The 24,952-nt window shown below is 41.9% G+C and overlaps 1 protein-coding gene across 1 annotated transcript in view; it reads left to right on the top strand.

Moving 5' to 3' along the window:
• LOC120045452 (ras-related protein Rab-26-like) overlaps positions 1–24,952 on the top strand; it is a 133,461-nt gene that overhangs the window by 49,910 nt on the left and 58,599 nt on the right. The window contains exons 3-4 of the mRNA XM_038990335.1: positions 11,163–11,204; positions 14,379–14,445. Of these exons, the coding sequence (XP_038846263.1) occupies positions 11,163–11,204; positions 14,379–14,445 (109 nt within the window). The remainder of the gene's footprint in view (positions 1–11,162; positions 11,205–14,378; positions 14,446–24,952) is intronic.

Raw genomic sequence — 24,952 nt, 5'->3', positions numbered from 1 at the left:
GGGTGTGACATTACCTCAATGTCAGCAAGTCAAAGGAGTTGATTATGGACTATAGGAAAAGGTGCGCCGAGCAAGCCCCCATCGACAGGGCTGTAGTGGAGCAGGTCTATAGCTTCAAGTTCCTCGGTGTCCCATTCACTAAGGAGTTATCATGGTCCACACACACCAACATAGTCGTGAAGACGGCACGACAAAACCTCTTCCTCCTCAGGAGGCTGAAAAGATTTGGCATAATCGCTCAGATTCTCAAAAGGTTCTATAGCTGCACCATTGAGAGCATCTTTATTGGCTGCATCACCGCTTGATAAGGCAACTGCTTGGCATCTGACTCTAAGGCGCTACAGAGGGTAGTGCGTACGGCCCAGTACAACACTGGGGCCGAGCTCCCTCCCACCCAGGACCTAAATACCAGGCGTTGTCAGAGGAAGGCCCTAAAAATGGTCAAAGACTCCAGCCACCCAAGTCATAGACTGTCTGCTACTGCACAGCCAGCAGTACGGATGCACCAAGACTGGAATCAACAGCACCCTAAACAGCTTCTACCGCCAAGTCATAAGACTGCTGACAGTTCATCAAATGGCTACCTGGACTACTGCATTGACCAACTTTTTTTGCACTGGCTCTATGCACACTTACTAGACTTTACCCACACATACTACACTGACACTCCAACACACACACACACACACACACACACACACACACACACACACACACACACACACACACACACACACACACACACACACACACACACACACACTACATATGCTCACACACACAAAACATACACATATTGATACCACACACACACTTACAGACAAACTTTCTCACTCTTTCACACTCTTCACATACTGCTGCTACTCTGTTTATTTTATATCCTGATTGCCTTGTCTCTTTTACCCCTAGCTTCATGTACAGTTGAAGTCGGAAGTTTACATGCACTTTGGTTGGAGTCATTAAAACTCGTTTTTCAACCACTCCACACATTTCTTGTTAACAAACTATAGTTCTGGCAAGTTGGTTAGGACATATACTTTGTGCATGACACAAGTCATTTTGGCTAAGGTGTATGTACATTTCCGACTTCAACTGTACGTACTGAATTACCTCAACTACCTTGTACCCCTGCACGTTGACTTGGTTCTGGTACTCCATGTATATAGCCTCGTTGTTGATATTTTATTGTTACTATTTCCTTTTTTTTATTTAGCAAATATTTTTGGGGTTGGGGATGGGCTCGTAAGAAAACATTTGACGGTAAAGCCTACACCTGTCACGATCGTTATATATATAAATCGGAGCAAGACGCAGCGTGAGTAGAGTTCCACATATTTATTACAGTGAAACTTCAAAAACAACAAAGAATTAATAAACGTGCAGTACGTAGCGCACATAGGCACTAACAAAACAATATCCCACAACGCAGGTGGGAAAAGGGACACACTAAGTATGATCCCCAATTAGAGGCAATGATATTCAGCTGCCTCCAATTGGGAACCATACTCACACACCAACATAGAACTATAATAACTAGAAACCCCCCCTAGTCACGCTCTGACCTATTGCACCATAGAGAACCCCGAGGGCTCTCTATGGTCAGGGCGTGACAACACCTCTTGTATTCGACGCATGTGACCACAATATTTGATTTGAAAACAATCACAATTGTTACCCAGAAATCTCTTGCTAGAACAAAATATTTGATATTGAGATAAAAATGGCTGCATTGGATCAGACAGCGGTAGGATTGTCAAACATTTGCCTAGCGATAGTACTTAGGACCTCTGAACAGATTGTCGGAAGTGAATCTCTTTTGTGTTCACACAGCAAAGACCTTGGAAGTCGTCAGCCACTCAGCCTTGTTAAAATACTCCAAACCAGAAGGTGGCAGTAGCGTTGCTTGGCAATGCATATCCGTGCGTATTGCTTATGGTCTAGATTCCAAGCTATCTGCGCTAATGTTGCGATTTGGTAGAAAGCGATTTTGATACTAGCTAGATGACCACAGCTAGATAACTTCTTAGCAAGATGACGAAGAGACAATTTAATTCACTCTTCATAATCCATACTGCCAGCCCGTAGCCAAATGTTTAGCCAGCTAGCTAACATTAGCATATTCACTAGCTAGCACAACAATTAGCTAGCTAGCTAAGGACACTGCACGAACTCGGCAGCTAACATAGACAGCTGTTTCATGGAAACGAACTAATCCATTGTGATTTAATTATAATGTCATTACTAGCTACAGTAGTTAGCTAGCTTTGAGGAAGTATTAAGTGTTGTGTGCATTACGTCTGTGCACTTAGCTAGCTACCATCCCATAGCTTCATTGCATATGAAGTGTGCCTGGCTCATCCATGGATGTACAGATAACATTTTTGCACTCTCTGATTGGCTCAAGTTGTTGGTGACTGACGAGCATTGCGAATCTACAAGTAGAATCGGTAGGTTCGTCGCTAGCCGGTCCCGGCACACAGCAGGTACTGCTTTTGTTCTAGCAAGAGAAGGAACGGCCTACCACTGTGATAAGTACCTCTCAGCAGTCTATCGGCAGTGAGATTCTCGGTGTGTTTCATGCTTTAGAGGAAGGAGTGTGAATGTGTGTGCATGTGCCTGTGTTTTGTTTGTGTATGTGTGTGTGCGTGTGTGTGTGCGTGTGCTTGCACGTGTGTGTGTGTTATCTCAAACACAGGTCCATTTCCTCCAGGCTTGTTGGCACAGCACTAAGCTAAAATGGCAGCTACCCTCATGTATGTCTGGGTTACACAAGCTGAGGAGAATTAGTAAGAAAACCAAACACCTGCAGAAAGTACTAGGGCCAGGAATTTCTTCTCGCCACATAAAAAAGTTTTATTGTCACATACACCAGATAGGTGCAGTAAAATGTGTTGTTTTACATGGTCCGCCATAGTAGTACTGCGCCCCTGGATCAAATTAGGGTTAAGTCGGCATCAACAGATTTTTCACCTTGTGTTTTCGGTTACTGGCCCAACGCTCTAACCACTAGGCTACCAGCTGCCCTCATTAAACGCCTTGCACTACATTTTTATGACATGGGACAGGTATAGATTTAAGTCTCTCCTCGCTCTGTTTCTTGTTCTCTCCCAGCTCAGAAACATTAAGTGTTGATATAATCAGCCCTGTTTGGCTAGTGGTAATTAAAGTGTTCGTTATTTAATTATGTCTGGCTAATGCCTGCTTGAATGTAATCTAGGTGATTTATGTAAATGACTGCACCCTATTATAGAGTTTTACAGTGTTGTAGATATAATTAGTGTCAGAACAATAGTTTTACGTTCACCTCACAGCATGGGGGTTGCTTCCATGGAAACTCTAGAATTGGAAAAGCACCTAAGACCACGGCAGTTTAACTACACCCTCATGTGTACACTCAATATGGCCGGCCGTCCATACATCACAGGCCCATTGACTTGAATAGGTAATGATCAATTCACAGGCATCTATAAACACAACAGGTACTCTCGTACACACCTGAGGAATGCATAGGCATCCAACGGACGGAAGAGTTTCATCTTCAGGATCAAATCAAATACATTTTTATTAGTCACACGCGCCGAATACAACAGGTGTAGACCTTACAGTGAAATGCTTATTTGCGAGCCCCTAACCGACCGTGCAGTTTCAAAAAATACGTATAAGAATAAGAGATAAAACTAACAAGTAATTAAAGAGAAGCAGTAAAAAATAACAATATATACAGGGGGGTGCCGGTACAGAGTCAATGTTTGGGGGCACCGGTTAGTTGATGTACATGTTTATTTGAGTTGAGTTGATTTTATTTTTACAGGGACAGTGCACATTAACCATCGTTTTAGTAAAAGTGCCGGTTTTAGCCAGCCGGCTAATTTTCAACCGCAGTCCTTGGGCAGGTTATTAAAAACAATTACAATATAGACAATCATTGAGCAGTGAGCACACGCAGAGCAACATAGGACAAGCAAGACGTAGCATACAGACAGAGCAACATAGGACAAGCAAGACGTAGCATACAGACAGAGCAACATAGGACAAGCAAGACGTAGCATACAGACAGAGCAACATAGAACAAAAAGCAGCAAGACAAAATTCATAAAAACAACAAAGTGTTTCCACACCTCACAAGTTACAGACAACAGACATGGAAAGCGGCAACACACAGCTAGGGACCATGCTCATAAATCTGATTGACCTTTAGCCATGTCTTCATGCATTTTGTGAAAGTGTGATATGTGGTGCAGTTATGTGTGTCTGATGGCAGTGTATTCCAGACATGGGAAGCTCTCACAGAGAAAGCGGATTTACTAAAGGTGCTTTTCCTTAAGGGAACTATACAGTCACCTCTCATGGCAGACCTTGTGGATCTGCTGCCATATGTTTGGGTTTTCTGTTTAACAAAAATACTGAGTGGAGGGGGAGCCAGGCCATTTAGGATCTTGAATACAAGACATGCGTCGGTGTATTGCACAAGATTTTCCCAACTCAGGAGCTCATGCTTTCTGAGGATGTAACAGTGATGATGGCTATTGGGCTTCCTATCAAGCACTTTGAGAGCCTGTTTGTAGACAGACTGAATAGGTTTTAATGTTGTACAGCAAGCTTGGGCCCAACTAATCAAGCAGTATGTTAAGTGGGGGAGTATCATAGATTTGAAGTACAGTTTTACTACCGCTGCAGTCAAACAATTTCGTATAAATCGGAAATTAGCTAGGTTGAATTTGGTTATTTGAATTACCTTTTTCACATGCTTTTTAAAAGAAAGGTTGGAATCAAGTATGATGCCAAGGTACTTAAAATCAGATACCACCTGGAGCTTCTCCCCTGACACGTAGACATCTGGCTCAGTAGCATCTGTTGCCCTCTTTGTGAAGAACATGCAAACATTTTTTTTCACATTGAGATGCAAACATGAGTCACTGAGCCACTTTGTAACCTGGACCATTACAGTAGTGAGTTCTTGTGCAGCTTGTTGTTTGCTCTTTGCATGCACATATATCACTGTATCATCTGCATACATTTGAACTTCAGACCCAGTACAGACAGAAGGCAGATCATAAATGTACAGGCTGAACAGGAGGGGCCCCAGTATTGACCCTTGGGGCACGCCCACATCATAGCTAAGAGTGGGCGACAGCTCATTGCTCACTCTGACACACTGAGTTCTGCCTTCAAGGTATGATTTCATCCATCTCTAGGCATCGGGGGAAAAGTTGAACTTGGACAATTTTGAAATGAGAATCTCATGGTTAACATTATCAAAAGCCTTCCTTAGGTCCAGAAACACAGCCCCAACAACGCCCCCGTTGTCCATCTTGGACTTCACATTTTCCAGAAGAAAGTAGTTGGCCGTTTCTGTGGAGTGTTTCGCTCTGAAGCCAAACTGCATGGAGTGTAATGTGAAGGGGCTGTTGTTGAGGTGGGCAATCAGTTGTTCTGCTACACACTTTTCAACAACCTTTGACACCACAGGTAGTATACTAATGGGCCTGTAGTTACTCACGTCAGCAGGGTCGCCCGATTTAAAGATGGCCGTTATTATGGCCGACTTCCATACCCTTGGAAACACCCCCAGACCAATAGATGTGTTGGTGACCTTAGTAATGGGGCCAATGAGTGACTCCTTGTAGTTTTTAAGAAAGGTAGAGTCCAGCCCAAGCACATCTTTGGCTTTAGAGTTCTTTAGTGAGCTAATCACCTTGTTCACCTTTGACTCAGAAACCTCCCTTATGATGAAGACAGGTTGAGCGTCATTCACTAGCACTGAGCCCAAGAAACCAGTGGAGGGGTTCTGTGTCAGTACCCTGACAATAAAGTAGGAATTGAACGCTATTGCTATTTCGACTGCATCCTGTGTTAGATTGTTATTCACCATGATTTCTAGTCTTTTTGCAGTGTTACTATGGTCTTTCCCTGTTAACGTTTTTATATTCTCCCAGATCAATTTAGAATTTCCCTTTGCTTCACCAATTATGTTAATACAAAAGTTTGCCTTGGCCTGTCTGATTTCTTTCATCACCTTATTTCTCAACATGGTAAACCTACGTCTGTCATGCTCTAATTTGGATCTTAGGGCTATTTTTAGAGCATAATCTCGTTCTTTCATCAATTTCCAGATTTCTCCATTTAGCCAAGGAAGAGTGCTCTTTTGGCCAGGTTTGGATTTGATTTTCTTTAGGAAACCATTTATTGTAGTCTGGATTGTGGATAGAAAAACCTGACTATCAGCTTCCACGTCTGTATAGGACAAGAGATCATTCCAGTTAATTCCCTTAATTGCGTTTTCAAAATAGTTTAATTCACTCTTAGGTATTCTTAGTTGATCCGGCTTTCTAACAGTAGAGAGGTTAAACCTGCTCTTAGACAGCTTTCTGGCTATAAGTGTCAGATTATGATCAGATAGCCCAGTAACCATATTGAATGATTTAGTCACTCTCTCTGGTTTATTACTGAACACCAAATCAATCTGTGTTTTAGAGCAACAAGTCACCCTGGTTGGCCCTTTAACTAGCTGTGTAAGGTCAAAGGTATTAGTGATCCGTTTGAGGGTTTTCCTACAAGACTTGTCTTCATAATTAATATTAAAATCTCCCATTAAGATGACTTCTTTCCCAAAATCACATTCCCTAATCATGTTATTAAACTGATCAAAAAACACACTTTTGGTGGAAGGTGGCCTATACATTCCAATAAGGGTAAAAGACATTTGGGGAGAAAGTGTAACGTTCAGGCCAACACATTCTAGTGGGTTATCACATGACAACTCAACAATGGGACCATAGCACTCACCCACTTCCACAGCGGCGACGATCAGTGGACGAGGCCATCCACTGCTTTCCGGTGAGTATCGCTGGCTCGGTGATGTTAGGCCCAGGATTGAGTTGCACATCCCTGGAGAGCAGGAGGGTAGTGAACAGGTAGTTTAACAGTTTCCGATAAATGTTGGATTTGTGTTTGTTACGCCTAAGCGGTTCAGTGGAATAGGGAGCGAGGTAGACTTGGCCATTATTCAGAACATTATGGTATGCTGTGTACTGTCCGCTCCCGTGGAACGGTGAACCAATGTGTTTGGTGTTGATATTCTCCGGTAGTAGACTGATTGTGTCATCCCAGCAAGGACGCACTGAGATTATCAGTAGAGCAGCTACATAACTGACAATCATGGCAAAGTACTGGAGATAAAACACATAATTGGGCTTTACCTCTTTGCATGAGTTACTTAGCTGGGGTCGGCGTACACCTGATGTTTTAGGTAAAATAACGGCATTCGTATGAGAAGCGGCACCTGCCGCACCATTCTGTCTTCCGTCCGCCATTATCCGTCCTCAAAAACCTCAAGTCGTAGGTAGAGTTAATTAAAGTGACTATGCATAGATGACAACAGAGAGTGGCAGTGGTGTGGAGAGGGGAGGGGTGGGGGCAATGTGAATAGTCTGGGTAGCCATTTGACTAGATGTTCAGAAGTCTTATGGCTTGGGGGTAAAAGCTGTTTAGAAGCCTCTTGGACCAAGACTTGGCACTCCGGTACCGCTTGCCGTGTGGTAGCAGAGAGAACAGTTTATGACTAGGGTGGCTGGAGTCTTTCACAATTTTCAGGGCCTTCCTCTGACACCGCCTGGTACAGAGGTCCTGGATGGCAGGAAGCTTGGCCCCAGTGATGTACTTGGCCGTTCGCACTACTCTCTGTAGTGCCTTGCGTTCGGAGGCCGAGCAGTTGCCGTACCAGGCAGTAATGCAACCAGTCAGGAAGCTCTCGATGGTGCAGCTGTAGAACCTTTTGAGGATCTGAGGACCCATGCCAAATCTTTTCAGTCTCCTGAGGGGGAATAGGTTTTGTCCTGCCCGCTTCACGACTGTCATGGTGTGCTTGGACCATGTTAGTTTGTTGGTAATGTGGACACCAAGGAACTTGAAGCTCTCAACCTGCTCCACTGCAGCCCCGTTGATGAGAATGGGGGCGTGCTCGGTCCCCTTGTTCCTGTAGTCCACAATCATCTCATTTGTCTTGATCACGTTGAGGGAGTGGTTGTTGTCCTCGCACCACACAGCCAGGTCTCTGACCTTCTGACACTGTTGTGTCATCGGCAAATTTAATGATGGTGTAGGAGTTGTGCCTGGCCGTGCAGTCATGAGTGAACAGCGAGTACAGGAGGGGGCTGAGCAAGCACCCCTGAGGGGCCCCTGTGTTGAGGATCAGCATGGCGGATGTGTTGTTACCTACCCTTACCACCTGGGGGCGGCCCATCAGGAAGTCCAGGATCCAGTTGCAGAGGGAGGTGTTTAGTCCCAGGGTTCTTAGCTTATTGATGAGCTTTGAGGGCACTATGGTGTTGAACGCTGAGCTGTAGTCAGTGAATATCATTCTCTCATAGGTGTTCCTTCTGTCCATGTGGGAATAGGGCAGTGTGGAGTGCAATAGAGACTTCATAATCTGTGGATCTGTTGGGGCGGTATGCAAATTGGAGTGGGTTTAGGGTTTCTGAGATAATGGTGTTCATGTGAGCCATGACCAGCCTTTCAAAGCACTTCATGGCTACAGACGTGAGTGCTACAGGTCGGTAGTAATTTAGGCAGGTTACCTTAGTGTTCTTGGGCACAGGCACTATGGTGGTCTGCTTAAAACATGTTGGTATTACAGACTCGGACAAGGAGAGAGGTTGAAAATGTCAGTGAAGACACTTGCTAGTTGGTCAGCGCATGCTCGCAGTACACGTCCTGGTAATCCATCTGGCCTTGCGGCCTTGTGAATGTTGACCTGTCTAAAGGTATTACTCACATCAGCTGCGGAGAGCGTGATCACACAGTCTTCCGGTACAGCTGGTGCTCTCATGCTTGTTTCAGTGTTATTTGCCTCGAAGCGAGCATAGAAGTAGTTTAGCTCGTCTGGTAGGCTCGTGTCACTGGGCAGCTCTCGGCTGTGCTTCCCTTTGTAGTCTGTAATGGTTTGCAGGCCCTGCCACATCTGACGAGCGTCAGAGCCGGTGTAGTACGACTTGATCTTTGTCCTGTAAATCCCATAGTGGGATTTCTTATAAGCTTCCGGGCTAGAGTCCTGCTCCTTGAATGCTGCAGCTCTAGCCATTAGCTCAGTGTGGATGCTGCCTGTAATCCATGGTTTCTGATTGGGGTTTGTCCGTACGGTCACTGTGGGAACGACATCATCGATGCACTTATTGATGAAGTCAATGACAGTTGTGGTGTACTCCTCAATGCCATTGGAAGAATCCCGGAACATATTCCAGTCTGTGCTAGCAAAACAGTCCTGTAGCTTAGCATCTGCTTCATCTGACCACTTTTTTATTGATTTAGTCATTGGTGCTTCCTGTTTTAATTTTTGCTTGTAAGAAGGAATCAGGAGGATAGAATTATCGTCAGATTTGCCAAATGGAGGGCGAGGGAGAGCTTTGTATGCATCTCTGTGTGTGGAGTATAGGTTGTCCAGAGGTCTTTTTCCTCTGGTTGCACATTTATCATGTTGATAGAAATTAGGTTAAACTGATTTAAGTTTCCCTGCATTAAAGTCCCCGGCTACTAGGAGTGCCACCTCTGGTTGGGCGTTTTCTTGTTTGCTTATGGCGGAATAGAGCTCATGCAATGCTATCTTGGTGCCAGCCTCTGACTGTGGTGGTATGTAAACAGCTATGAAGAATATAGATGAGAACTCTCTCGGTAGGTAGTGTGGTCTGCATGTGCATTGTGGGGTGCTGCCAGGGACAGAAGCCTCACTGAGTTTAAGAAAAATGACGTCAACGCAGTCTCCATCACTAATACTACTGACAGCATGGAGAGAGAGAAAGAGGAGAGCAAGAGAATATGAGTGAGTGATGAGAGTGAGAATGGCAGAGAAAGAGAGAGGGACAGAACGAGAGAGAACGACAGGGTGACAGAGAGAGAGAGACAGAGCGAGAGACGAGAGCAGAGATCAAGGAGAGAGAATGCATGAGGAAAGAGAATTGTCTTGGTTCAGGTTTAGTAATCAGAGCTTCTTCCTTCTCACAAGGAATGTTGGATCCAGTATGTCATTGGCCAGCTCAGACTTCCTCTCTAAACCTCGCCTCTCCCTACTTCTCCACTCTTCTGCCAAGGTCCTAAATGGATTGGATTCCTGAAGAATCCAGTCAGCTTTCTTTTCACCAATCCACTCACTGAACTTCCATGTTGTCATTTGCACAAACAAAAATGAGTAGTCACATTTCTCTCTCACATTGTTTCTCATTGATTTACAGATAACCTTCAAACTGCAAATTGACAGCATGGATAATAGTGATTCACATCTAGCATCATATCATCGTGCTGTGGAACAGCTGCTCCATACAGTCTCCCAGTAACTGTAAAACAGTCATATCCCCATAGAGACAGTTTAACAGCAGAGCAGTAACATTAACACCGGGCCATTTAGGTGTGACTGTTTGTCTGTATGCTACAGGACACTGTAACCTGCCCCATACAGGCCCAACTGAATGATCAAGACACAATGTGGTAGCCTTGACTGTGACCCTCAATGCCCTGTAACTCACTCTCTGTGTGTGTGTGTGTGTGTGTGTGTGTGTGTGTATGTGTGTGTGTGTGTGTGTGTGTGTGTGTGTGTGTGTGTGTGTGTGTGTGTGTGTGTGTGTGTGTGTGTGTGTGTGTGTGTGTGTGTGTGTGTGTGTGTGTGTGTGTGTGTGTGTGTGTATGCGCAACAGCATGATATGTGTGTACCCACGCTTGTGTGTACCCGTGCCTACATGCTTGTGTTTGTGCTCACATGCCGACGTGTGTTTGTCATAGCAGTGTTTTGGCCAAAACTGCTTAGCCATGGCTGAGGGTTAAGGTGATGAAACACTGTGTAACAGCCAGGCAGCAGTGTGACTGAGCCGTACGGTCTCAGCCAGTACAGTTATACTGGTGATAGCAGTGATCAAAGTCAACCAGGTGGGGTGAGGGGGGCACTTACACACCCTGAGCATGTAAATAACGGGAAATACTTCCAAGAATCTTTCACTTCATTACATGTTGTCTACAAGCAAGGATCTTCATACTGTTATATAAGCATCACTTTCTTTTAACAGTAATCTCAATGTTGTCCTTGTTTTGCCAAGAGCTCCATCTGAATCAAAGGACATATTCTGTTCAATGTTTTACTGTTTGAAAACCTATTATTTTTCTGCCCTTGTGTCTTTCAGAATAAAGTGTTGAACATTGATGCGCTGAAGGTCAAACTGCAGGTAAGACAAATAACTTTTTTTAACCTTAACGCATTTTCATTTCATGTTCGTTCTTGAATATTGTGTGTTTGTGTGTCTGTCTCTCTGTCTGTTTGTATCTGTCTGTGTGGGTGTGTGTGTGTGTGTGTGTGTGTGTGTGTGTGTGTGTGTGTGTGTGTGTGTGTGTGTGTGTGTGTGTGTGTGTGTGTGTGTGTGTGTGTGTGTGTGTGTGTGTGTGTGTGTGTGTGTGTGTGTGTGTGCCAAATATCTGTCAGAGTTAGCAGATGCCAATATTCTGCTGTTCCAGCATTGTCCTCTCTATGTAAATACTCTGCATACGTCTCCATCTCCAGACAGACAGAGGTAGGATGACGTCAACTTTAAATGAGGCTTTAATGAAGTCCATCGTTTATCTCTAACAGTCGATTAGCCCCGCTGGGTTCCAGACTGAAGACATTGTCCCAAATCGCACCCTATTCCCTATTTAGTGCACTACTTTTGACCAAGACCGATAGGGTTCTGGTCAAAAGTAATGCACTATAAAGGAAATTGAGTGCTATTTGGGACGTAGCCTGAAGACTCTCTGTAGATATTACACTGTCCATTAGGATTATTCTGTTCTGTTTGTCAGACAGACACACACTGTTATCAGTGTTGTGTAATCATGCAGATGTAGGATTTTAATATATGCCAGTTTGCCACAGCAGGAAAAGAATCCTGCAGCAACAGGAAATGTAATTTATTATGTGGATTATAATTAATAAACGTTTTTTCGAGGTTGATACATTTTTCGAAAGGGAAAATTTATGCTGAAATTTCAAAGTGGAAATTACAAACTTCAAAAGCCTTTTTAAACCTCAAATACACTACATGTTTTAAATGTCCTGCATTGCAGGAAATTCCTACATCTGTAATGCTGCTATAGAAGATGTATGTGTCCATTGCTTAGTTCAAAGACACCAATCGCACTTTAATTACTTCTGGTGTCTGATTTCACATAATAGAAGCTGAAGGTGATTGCTGTTTTGAAAGTAGGAAAGGTAATCATGATAGACTGGACATGACTGCAATTGTTCCACACTTTGTGATGTGTTGGCTATCTTCCATGTAACATGTTATTGTCCACATGAGTAGAACTGACAGAATATTTGGCATAGCTGTCAGATGAGACAGGGATGGGTATACATGTGTGTGTGTGTCTGTGTGTGGGTGTATATACTTGCATGTTTGCATGTCTATGTGTGTGTCTGTGTCCATGCCTGTGTATCTATGTGTCTGTGTGTGTCATCTCCCTTGCCTTCCCTTCTCTCTACATTTAGTATTCATACCCACACCCCGTCTCTCATTACATTTGACATTTTAGTCAGTTAGCAGACGCTTTTATCCAGAGCAACTTACAGTTAGTGCGTTCACCTTAAGATAGCTAGGTGGGACAACCACATATCTCAATCATGGTAAGTACATTTTTCCTCAATAAACTCGCTATCAGTAAAGTCAGTGATAGTTGAGGGGGGGGGGGGGGGGGGGGGGGGGTCAAGTGTGAGGCAAGTAAAAAAACAAAAACAACAACGAGCATTTTCAAGAGCAACTTTAGTAACGAGGGTTTCGAGAAACAGCTCGGAGATCTAACGGAGGCGGGAGGCGCCTGCAAAGGTTCTAATGATGAACGTAGTCTGAAGATGCTTTTGGGAAACCAGGCCCAGATAGATAGATAGATAGATAGATAGATGGATAGATGGATAGATGGATAGATGGATAGATGGATAGATGGATAGATGGATAGATGGATAGATGGATAGATAGATAGATAGATGGAGGGATGGAGGGATAGATAGAGGGATAGATAGAGGGATAGATAGAGGGATAGATAGATGGATAGATAGATGGATAGTGTGAGAGAGAAATAGCGTGCCATTGGAAATCAAATCAAATCAAATTGTATTTGTCACGACAGGTGTAGTCCGTACCGTGAAATGCTTACTTACAAGCCCTTAAACAACAATGCAGTTTTAAGAAAAATAATAGTTAAGAAAATATTTACTAAATAAAGTAAAGTACCTCCTCCCTATAGGCTGTCTCATTGTCGGTGATCAGGCCTACCACCGTTGTGTCGTCGGCAAACTTAATGATGTTGTTGGAGTTGTGCTTGGCCACGCAGTCGTGGGTGAACAGGAAATACAGGAGGGGGCTAAGCATGCACCCCTGAGGGGCCCCCGTGTTGAGGATCAGTGTGACAGATGTGTTGTTGCCTACCCTTACCCGTCAGGAAGTTCAGGATCCAGTCACATAGGGAGGTGTTTAGTCCCAGGGTCCTTGGCTTTATGATGAGCTTTGAGGGCACTATGGTGTTGAACGCTGAGCTGTGGTCAATGAAAAGCATTCTCACGTAGGTGTTCCTTTTGTCCAGGTGGGAAAGGGCAGTGTGGAGTAAATAGTAAAGTACAGATAGTGATGCATGGAGGGACATGTCAAAATGCGGAATTTTGGCACTTTATCAAGTCTTTATTCATATAAAAAATCTGATTTATTAAATTTTCAATGTGGTCTATACTAAAGGTCACTTCAATTAATATAACTTTTAAAATGCAATATTTGTGCACAATTTCTACTTAAAATATCAAACGGATACAAATACATAAAGATGGGTTAGTTGACGTTGACTTCAATGGAGCAGAAGTCTGAGTTGTTGTGATTCTGAATGGACAGATAGCTACCAACAATAGCAAGGAACTGCCACATGGGGACTCGTAAGTGACTCATTTCATCTTGGTCTTGATACTACGTCTTGTTTTGAGGTGTTTTGACTGATTTCACATCAATGCTAATATGGCTACAATTCGCTAGCTAGCTAACCAACAACTGTAAAGGTGTATTTGAGAGAGAACAAGTGCTCATTGCCAATCAGGTGTGTCCTCAGCCAACCCTTCAGGACTGTACACACGAGCAGCGCTTGGTGTTGCCGTTGTGAATTTAAAGTGGATTATAGTCATTGTTACTATAAATGGGCTACATTCAAAATACATTTTCCCAGAGAGAAAAATGCATTTCATGTACATGATTCATATCTCAGATCCTCTATTCCTAGCAGTTCATTCATTGAGCTGCTGGTAGCTGCTGTAGGCCCATTGATGAGTGAGAACAGTCATTATAGAGTGGGAGAGGGATGATGATGATGTCATATGTCTTCCTACTCAGATCTGGGACACTGCTGGGCAAGAAAGATTCCGCAGCGTCACACACGCCTACTACCGCGACGCTCATGGTAAGTTGTGTGTGTGTGTTTAGGAGCACCATACAGTACCCTGGCTGCATTTTATCTCCTCCATTGGTACACATTGCCTGGTGGTTGTTCATCAAGCTCGGTGTGTGTGACTCATATTTAAGTGTGTGTGTAAGTGTAACGGATGTGAAATGGCTAGCTAGTTAGCGGGTACGCGCTAGTAGCGTTTCAATCAGTTACGTCACTTGCTCCGAAACCTAGAAGTAGTGTTGCGCCTTGCTCTGCAAGGGCCGCGGCTTTTGTGGAGCGATGGGTAACGACGCTTCGTGGGTGTCAGTTGTTGATGTATGCAGAGGGTCCCTGGTTCGCGCCCGTGTCGGGGCGAGGGGACGTACTAAAGTTATACTGTTAAATATGTGAAGATTACTTTCTCTGGTTCTCCAGCAGCAGATCGCTGACAGTTTCTCCTCTGCCTCCTGCTGTGAGGCTTGCTGATGGGAAGACGGTGAGGTGGGCTCCTCTCTGGTACACCACTGGAATGAGAGACAGACAAGTAGTGTTTATTGCTGGAGGGGACAACAGTTCAGTTTGGGGAAAATGGAGCATTCCTTAGTAATGTCAGGGACTAAGGAGGTCAACATTTACCTACTTGAGAAGATGCATGATTGTTGTGTTTACACCAGTTAGACTGTGTTGTATTTGTCGTCAAGTCTACTGCAGATGTAGAGAAGAAGTAGACAGTGAAACGTATGTGTGTGTGTGTGTGTTCAGTATGTATTCTCGCATTCTCACAGCCAGTATCTCGAGCTGTGCAGAGAGCCAGTGCTGGGCTGATCTGTCAGAACAGTGCTCTGTGTTCACTGATCTTCAGGGAGCGTTCACTCGTCTCACGTACCTTTTTAAATAAAGCTCATTCAAAGTGACTGTCAGAACTGCAGCAGTGGATGCTTTCAGACTGCGGGTCATGGACGCTGTCACTTCCTGGGAACCGCTGGATAAAGATGGCTCCCACTCCGGTTTAGGCCTAAATGGAAGCTTGAACTTGTTCATAGAGGTGTTGAGAATATATAATTTGCTAAATGTCATCCCTGAGAATGTAAAGTAAGACAGATAAATGTTCAATAGTGCCAGAAATCACCCTGTACTTGAAACCTTGTGTAAGTTTTGATGGGCCTAGAAACCAAGTGGCTTTACCATAGAAATGAATAGATTAATTTAATTGTGTTGATTTGGTAATCACCCCTTTACCAATATGGAGTTCATCATAGGTATTTTCTATCTAGACCAGGGGTGTCTAACTCATTTTGCCCGTGGGCCGCATCCGGTCTTTAACGAGGTCCAGAGAGTCGCACTGATAATTGGGTATATTTCCTTGCAGTCACTATTATAAAAAAAAATTGTCCTCTATCCAACGTTTTTGGAGTTTTAGATGCTTCCTGACTGTCTAGTGATTATTAGCAAGCTGGACAGTCAATAAACTGTATGAATGTAGGTCCATTGACTCTGCACAGAGATTATTAGCGAGCTGGAAAGTCAAGAATATAGGTCCATTATAATTTTTGAGTTTGTTTCACCAAAATTATTATTATTATTTTTTTTTTTTTACTCAAACCACCCACAGGCCGTATGTTTGACACCATACTGGTCAATGATATCACCACTCCAAGGATTTTTTATAGGCATCATAGACACACATAGGCATAATTTTGTCCTCGGGAGAACCATTAGTGCTTAGTACATAGTGACTTGCGCCCTTTCCAGTTTGGGCAGTGCCTGGGCATCCGTTGGCCCAAATCCATCAATTACGCTACTAACGAGTGAACATGAAAATCTCAAGTAAACAAATGGAGAAATTCGTTTTTCAACTGCTCCCACAATGCCTGCAATCTGTTGAACCCATCTGGGTTCATCCTGTCGCATCCAAAACCAGACAGAATTCTCTCTCCCAGGACTAGTGAGAAAGTCACTCACTCCCTTACAGCCATCTGCAGAATGTAGTTCCACCACAGGGTGCTTCTTCACTAAAATATCTTCTTCACAAAGATATTAAGAGAATGATGAAGTTGATACTTGATAAGATTTGCAGTCTAGTGTGTGTGATACAGTATAATGAATGTAGCGATAAGTGTTATGAACGTAGAGAACAGTGTGATACAGTGTAATGAATAGTGTGATACAGTGTAATGAACGTAGAAAACAGTGATACAGTGTTATGAACGTAGAGAACAGTGTGATACAGTGTAATGAACGTAGAGAACAGTGTGATACAGTGTAATGAACGTAGAGAACAGTGTGATACAGTGTAATGAACGTAGAGAACAGTGTGATACAGTGTAATGAACTTAGAAAACAGTGTGATACAGTGTAATGAACGTAAAGAACAGTGTTATGAACGTAGAGAACAGTGTGATACAGTGTAATGAACGTAGAGAACAGTGTGATACAGTGTAATGAATAGTGTGATACAGTGTAATGAACGTAGAAAACAGTGTGATACAGTGTAATGAACGTAGAAAACAGTGTGATACAGTGTAATGAACGTAGAAAACAGTGTGATACAGTGTAATGAACGTAGAGAACAGCGTGATACAGTGTAATGAATAGTGTGATACAGTGTAATGAACTTAGAAAACAGTGTGATACAGTGTAATGAATAGTGTGATACAGTGTAATGAACTTAGAAAACAGTGTGATACAGTGTAATGAATAGTGTGATACAGTGTAATGAACTTAGAAAACAGTGTGATACAGTGTAATGAACGTAGAGAACAGTGTTATGAACGTAGAGAACAGTGTGATACAGTGTAATGAACGTAGAGAACAGTGTGATACAGTGTAATGAACGTAGAAAACAGTGTGATACAGTGTAATGAACGTAGAAAACAGTGTGATACAGTGTAATGAACGTAGAAAACAGTGTGATACAGTGTAATGAACGTAGAAAACAGTGTAATGAACGTAGAGAACAGTGTGATACAGTGTAATGAACAGTGTGATACAGTGTAATGAACGTAGAGAACAGTGTGATACAGTGTAATGAACGTAGAGAACAGTGTGATACAGTATAATGAACGTAGAGAACAGTGTAATGAACGTAGAGAACAGTGTGATACAGTGTAATGAACGTAGAGAACAGTGTGATACAGTATAATGAACGTAGAGAACAGTGTGATACAGTATAATGAACGTAGAGAACAGTGTGATACAGTGTAATGAATAGTGTGATACAGTGTAATGAACGTAGAAAACAGTGTGATACAGTATAATGAACGTAGAGAACAGTGTGATACAGTGTAATGAATAGTGTGATACAGTGTAATGAACGTAGAAAACAGTGTGATACAGTGTAATGAACGTAGAGAACAGTGTGATACAGTGTAATGAATAGTGTGATACAGTGTAATGAACGTAGAAAACAGTGTGATACAGTGTAATGAACGTAGAGAACAGTGTGATACAGTGTAATGAACGTAGAAAACAGTGTGATACAGTATAATGAACGTAGAGAACAGTGTGATACAGTGTAATGAATAGTGTGATACAGTGTAATGAACGTAGAAAACAGTGTGATACAGTGTAATGAACGTAGAGAACAGTGTGATACAGTGTAATGAACTTAGAAAACAGTGTGATACAGTGTAATGAACGTAGAGAACAGTGTGATACAGTGTAATGAACGTAGAGAACAGTGTGATACAGTGTAATGAATAGTGTGATACAGTGTAATGAACGTAGAGAACAGTGTGATACAGTGTAATGAACAGTGTGATACAGTATAATGAACGTTGAGAACAGTGTGATACAGTGTAATGAACGTAGAGAACAGTGTGATACAGTATAATGAACGTTGAGAACAGTGTGATACAGTGTAATGAACGTAGAGAACAGTGTGATACAGTATAATGAACGTTGAGAACAGTGTGATACAGTGTAATGAACGTAGAGAACAGTGTGATACAGTATAATGAACGTTGAGAACAGTGTGATACAGTATAATTAACAGTGTGATCCAGTGTAATGAACGTAGAGAACAGTGTGATACAGTGTAATGAACGTAGAGAACAGTGTGATACAGTGTAATGAACAGTGTGATACAGTATAATGAACAGTGTGATACAGTGTAATGAACGTAGAGAACAGTGTGATACAGTGTAATGAACAGTGTGATACAGTATAATGAACAGTGTGATACAGTGTAATGAACAGTGTGATACAGTATAATGAACAGTGTGATACAGTGTAATGAACAGTGTGATACAGTATAATGAATGTAGAGAACAGTGATACAGTGTAATGAACATAGAGAACAGTGTGATACAGTATAATTAACAGTGTGATCCAGTGTAATGAACGTTGAGAACAGTGTGATACAGTCTAATGAACGTAGAGAACAGTGTGATACAGTGTAATGAACAGTGTGATACAGTGTAATGAACGTAGCGAAGAGTGTGATACAGTGTAATGAACGTTGAGAAAAGTGTGATACAGTATAATGAACGTAGAAAACAGTATAATGAACGTAGAGAACGGTGATACAGTATAATGAATGTAGAGAACAGTGTGATACAGTATAATGAACGTAGAGAACAGTGTGATACAGTATAATGAACGTTGAGAACAGTGTGATACAGTATAATGAATGTCGAGAACAGTGTGATACAGTATAATGAACGTAGAGAACAGTGTTATGAACGTAGAGAACAGTGTGATACAGTATAATGAATGTAGAGAACAGTGTGATACAGTATAATGAATAGTGTGATACAGTATAATGAACGTAGAGAACAGTGTGATACAGTGTAATGAATATAGAGAACAGTGTGATACAGTATAATGAATGTCGAGAACAGTGTGATACAGTATAATGAACGTAGAGAACAGTGTGATACAGTATAATGAACGTTGAGAACAGTGTGATACAGTATAATGAATGTCGAGAACAGTGTGATACAGTATAATGAACGTAGAGAACAGTGTTATGAACGTAGAGAACAGTGTGATACAGTATAATGAATGTAGAGAACAGTGTGATACAGTATAATGAATAGTGTGATACAGTGTAATGAACGTAGAGAACAGTGTGATACAGTATAATGAACGTAGAGAACAGTGTGATACAGTGTAATGAACAGTGTGATACAGTATAATGAACGTAGAGAACAGTGTGATACAGTATAATGAATAGTGTGATACAGTGTAATGAACGTAGAGAACAGTGTGATACAGTATAATGAACGTAGAGAACAGTGTGATACAGTATAATGAACGTTGAGAACAGTGTGATACAGTATAATGAACGTTGAGAACAGTGTGATACAGTATAATGAATGTCGAGAACAGTGTGATACAGTATAATGAACGTAGAGAACAGTGTTATGAACGTAGAGAACAGTGTGATACAGTATAATGAACGTAGAGAACAGTGTGATACAGTATAATGAACGTAGAGAACAGTGTGATACAGTGTAATGAACGTAGAGAACAGTGTGATACAGTATAATGAATGTAGAGAACAGTGTGATACAGTATAATGAACGTTGAGAACAGTGTGATACAGTATAATGAATGTCGAGAACAGTGTGATACAGTATAATGAACGTAGAGAACAGTGTTATGAACGTAGAGAACAGTGTGATACAGTGTAATGAACGTAGAGAACAGTGTGATACAGTATAATGAATGTAGAGAACAGTGTGATACAGTATAATGAATGTAGAGAACAGTGTTATGAACGTAGAGAACAGTGTGATACAGTATAATGAACGTTGAGAACAGTGTGATACAGTATAATGAACGTTGAGAACAGTGTGATACAGTATAATGAATGTAGAGAACAGTGTGATACAGTATAATGAATGTAGAGAACAGTGTGATACAGTATAATGAACGTAGAGAACAGTGTTATGAACGTAGAGAACAGTGTGATACAGTATAATGAATGTAGAGAACAGTGTGATACAGTGTAATGAATATAGAGAACAGTGTGATACGGTATAATGAACGTAGAGAACAGTGTTATGAACGTAGAGAACAGTGTGATACAGTATAATGAATGTAGAGAACAGTGTGATACAGTATAATGAATGTAGAGAACAGTGTGATACAGTATAATGAATGTAGAGAACAGTGTGATACAGTGTAATGAACGTAGAGAACAGTGTAATGAATATAGAGAACAGTGTGATACGGTATAATGAACGTAGAGAACAGTGTTATGAACGTAGAGAACAGTGTGATACAGTATAATGAATGTAGAGAACAGTGTGATACAGTATAATGAATGTAGAGAACAGTGTGATACAGTATAATGAATGTAGAGAACAGTGTGATACAGTATAATGAACGTAGAGAACAGTGTTATGAACGTAGAGAACAGTGTGATACAGTATAATGAATAGTGTGATACAGTATAATGAATGTAGAGAACAGTGTGATACAGTATAATGAATGTAGAGAACAGTGTGATACAGTATAATGAATAGTGTGATACAGTGTAATGAACGTAGAAAACAGTGTGATACAGTGTAATGAACGTAGAGAACAGTGTGATACAGTATAATGAATGTAGAGAACAGTGTGATACAGTATAATGAACGTAGAGAACAGTGTTATGAACGTAGAGAACAGTGTGATACAGTATAATGAATGTAGAGAACAGTGTGATACAGTATAATGAACGTTGAGAACAGTGTGATACAGTATAATGAATGTAGAGAACAGTGTGATACAGTATAATGAATGTAGAGAACAGTGTTATGAACGTAGAGAACAGTGTGATACAGTATAATGAATGTAGAGAACAGTGTGATACAGTATAATGAATGTAGAGAACAGTGTGATACAGTATAATGAACGTAGAGAACAGTGTTATGAACGTAGAGAACAGTGTGATACAGTGTAATGAACGTAGAGAACAGTGTAATGAATATAGAGAACAGTGTGATACGGTATAATGAACGTAGAGAACAGTGTAATGAACGTAGAGAACAGTGTGATACAGTATAATGAATATAGAGAACAGTGTGATACAGTATAATGAACGTAGAGAACAGTGTAATGAATGTAGAGAACAGTGTGATACAGTATAATGACCATAGAGAACAGTGTGATACAGTATAATGAATGTAGAGAACCGTGTGATACAGTATAATAAACATAGAGACCAGTGTGATACAGTATAATGAACGTAAATACCAGTGTGATACAGTATAATGAACAGTGTGATACAGTGTAATTAACGTAGAGAACAGTGTGATACAGTGTAATGATACAGCATCTCTCTCTCTTTATTGATTTCTTTCTTTCTCCCTCTTTCTCTTTCTTTATTTCCTTTCTTCTGCCTACAAGCCTTCCATACTGCAACTATAATAGGAGACATGCTGCTAGTCTCTCTGATGGTCTCTCTGTTTGTCGGTGCTTTCTGGGCTGGGGAATGTAACTTTTATCATTGCACTGCACATGAGGAATAGAGTTGTCAGCTACACTGGTCTGTGAGCACGGTGTGAATGAGGGCTTGTAGACGCGTGCTTGTGCCTCTAATACAGGCCAAACTGTGGGAGTGGGGCTTGATGTGGGGCCTGATGGAAGGCGTGGCACACACATGGATAGAGAGAGAAAAAGAAGAGGAGGAAAGGATGGAACAAAGGGAAATGATTTAGCGTTGTTGTTTATTGTGTTCAGTCCACCATTAGAGTTGTCCTCTAAAGTCTTACTTCTCAGACAAATGTGGGATATTTTGAATAAAATACAAATCAAGAATAAGAATCTATTGAAGTGATTGATAGAGATGAAGAGATACATGTAGTGGGCTGATTTGGAGTATCACAGTTTGGAGCGCACTCGGCACTGTCGCTGCATGATAAGTGTCCACCACTCCTCTCCTTTTCTGGCTCGTTGTCTCCATCTTTAGTTGCTCCTCTCCTCCCTAATGGCTACCTATGCATCCTGCTCAACAACAGCCCCAGGAGAAATCTGTCATATCTCAGGGGGACAGGGAGCGAGGGATGCGAGGGATGCAAGAGAGAGAGAGAGAGAGAGAGAGAGAGAGAGAGAGAGAGAGAGAGAGAGAGAGAGAGAGAGAGAGAGAGAGAGAGAGAGAGCAAGAGAGCAAGAGAGCAAGAGAGAGAGAGAGCAAGAGAGCAAGAGAGAGAGAGAGAGAGAGAGAGAGAGAGAGAGAGAGAGAGAGAGAGAGAGAGCGCAAGAGAGAGAGAGGAGGCAGATGGAGGAGAGGGAAACCGAGGGAAAAGGTAGTTGAGAGATGGAGGAGGAGAAGAAGAACAGGCCTCCTGCTGCATATTAAACCAGGACGTTCAGATCACTGGATGAAGGACCAGGGCTTTACTATATTGGAAGTGAGTGGAGGATACTCAGACGTTTTCTCACATTTCTGAACCCTCCAGCAGAGTATCCTCCTCTACTACCCTGCCTCTCATTTTCTCCATCACCCTTCTCCTCTCACACTTTCTCTCTCTCACCTTCTCTCACTTTCTCCCCCTCTCTCTCCTCTCCTCTCTCCATCACCAAAACGGTTAACTGAAGACAGCAGCTCCATTCAGAGGAATTAGGAATGCAGTTGTCACAGGAATTGATCCATTCTTTCCGTGATGGATGTAATCTAAACAAACACTCAGAATGTGTTATACAGGTGTATGATCTTAATATGATCGCCCTGTTGCAGGAGAACTTTCCTGCAATGCAGGAAACTTGTAGTGTATTTGAGATTTAAAAAGGCTTTGGAAGTTTGTAATTTCAACGTTCAAATTTCAGACTTAATTTTCCCTTACGGATAATGTATTAGATAATGTATTAACCCCTACAAAAATGTCAGTTAATTAAAATCCACATATTAATTCACATTTCCTGTTTCTGCAAGATTATTTTCCTGCTATAGCAAACTGGTTCAAATTAAGATCCTACATCTGTATACATATTGAAGTGATATCCCTTGTAATTTAAGGTGGTAATTTATAATGCACGTTATTCATTCTAAATAATATCTTAGTCTGACAATGAATGAATGAATGAAAACAGTACATTTTTGCTTGTTATTTCACATCCCTGAAAGCTGAAATATTGAAAGATGTTGGTAAAATGGGGATTAAGATTTGATTACTAATCCAAAGAAGTTGTAGCAGTTATCTGAATGGGGAAAAGGATTGTTTTGTGAGGATGTTTCCATTATGAATTATGCTGATGATTACCTGTTGATATGCATGTGGGTGGTGATGACTTGGCACTTCTCAGAGTTCCAGACACAGGCAGGCAGGCACGTACACTCGACGCATGCACAGACAGATACACAGACAGTCAGACGGCAGCATTCTCTGCCTGTTTCACTGTGTCTCTTCTGGATCCTGGCATCCACTCATACACCCTTTATCACTGTCACCCCGCCCTAGTCCCTCTTTAGGCAACAGAAAATGGGCATACAGCTGTCAGCATCAAGCGCAAAGCGTCCATCTATTCACAATGGACAGGGCTGGCTCATGGCTGGAATTACACTGGGTTGACTACAGGCTGCTTGTCAGAAGTTTTTTTCCTTGGATGATTTAATGGCAATACATTGTTGTATGTGGGAATGTTAGATTAGCTGTGGCTGGCACCTGGCAGGTTATTTACAGTGGGTTGACTACAGGATGCTTGTCAGAAGTTTTTTTTCTTTTCGATAATTTAATGGGAATACATTGTTGTGTGTGGGTATGTTAGATTATCTGTGTGTGTTGTGCAAATGATTACTGTTTGAACACCGACCTGCCACCGTTGGACATTTCCTTAATGTATCTTGAGACACCATTCCTCCCTTATAAAAATTCCCATTATTTAAAAATATTTAGATCCAAGCCTTAGAGGCTGCTGCCTATATACAGTACATAGACATGGAAATACTGGTCAATGTAATAATGTATATGTACAGCTGAAGTTGGAAGTTTACATACACTTAGGTTAAAGTCATTGAAACTTATTTTTCAACCACTCCACAAATTTCTTGTTAACAAACTATAGTTTGGCAAGTCGGTTAGGACATCCACTTTGTGCATGACTATCATGACACAAGGCGAGACCCAGATGCAGACACATGAGGCAGATGGTTGGAGTCTTACAGTATTTATTAATCCAATAGGGTGAGGCAAGAGAATGGTCGTGGAGAGGCAAAAGGGTCAAAACCAGTTCAGAGTCCAAAAGGTACCGAAGGGCAGGCAGAATCAAGGTCAGGCCAGGCAGGATGATCAGGCGGGCGGGAAAGTAGTCCAGAGTCAGGCAGGGGTCAGAACCGGGAGGACTATAAAAAGAGAATAGAAAAGGAGTACGGGAAAAACACGCTGGTTGACTTGACTAACATACAAGACGAACTGGCACAGAGAGACAGGAAACACAGGGATAAATACACTGGGGAAAATAAGCGACACCTGGAGGGGATGGAAACAATAACAGGAACAGTGAAACAGATCAGGGCGTGACAATTCATTTTTCCAACAATTGTTTACAGACAGGTTATTTCACTTATAATTCACTGTATCACAATTCCAGTGGGTCAGAAGTTTACATACAC

Source organism: Salvelinus namaycush, chromosome 4, assembly GCF_016432855.1.
Source record: "Salvelinus namaycush isolate Seneca chromosome 4, SaNama_1.0, whole genome shotgun sequence".
Lineage (NCBI taxonomy): Eukaryota > Metazoa > Chordata > Actinopteri > Salmoniformes > Salmonidae > Salvelinus > Salvelinus namaycush.
This window is presented reverse-complemented; position numbering and strand designations above follow the sequence as displayed.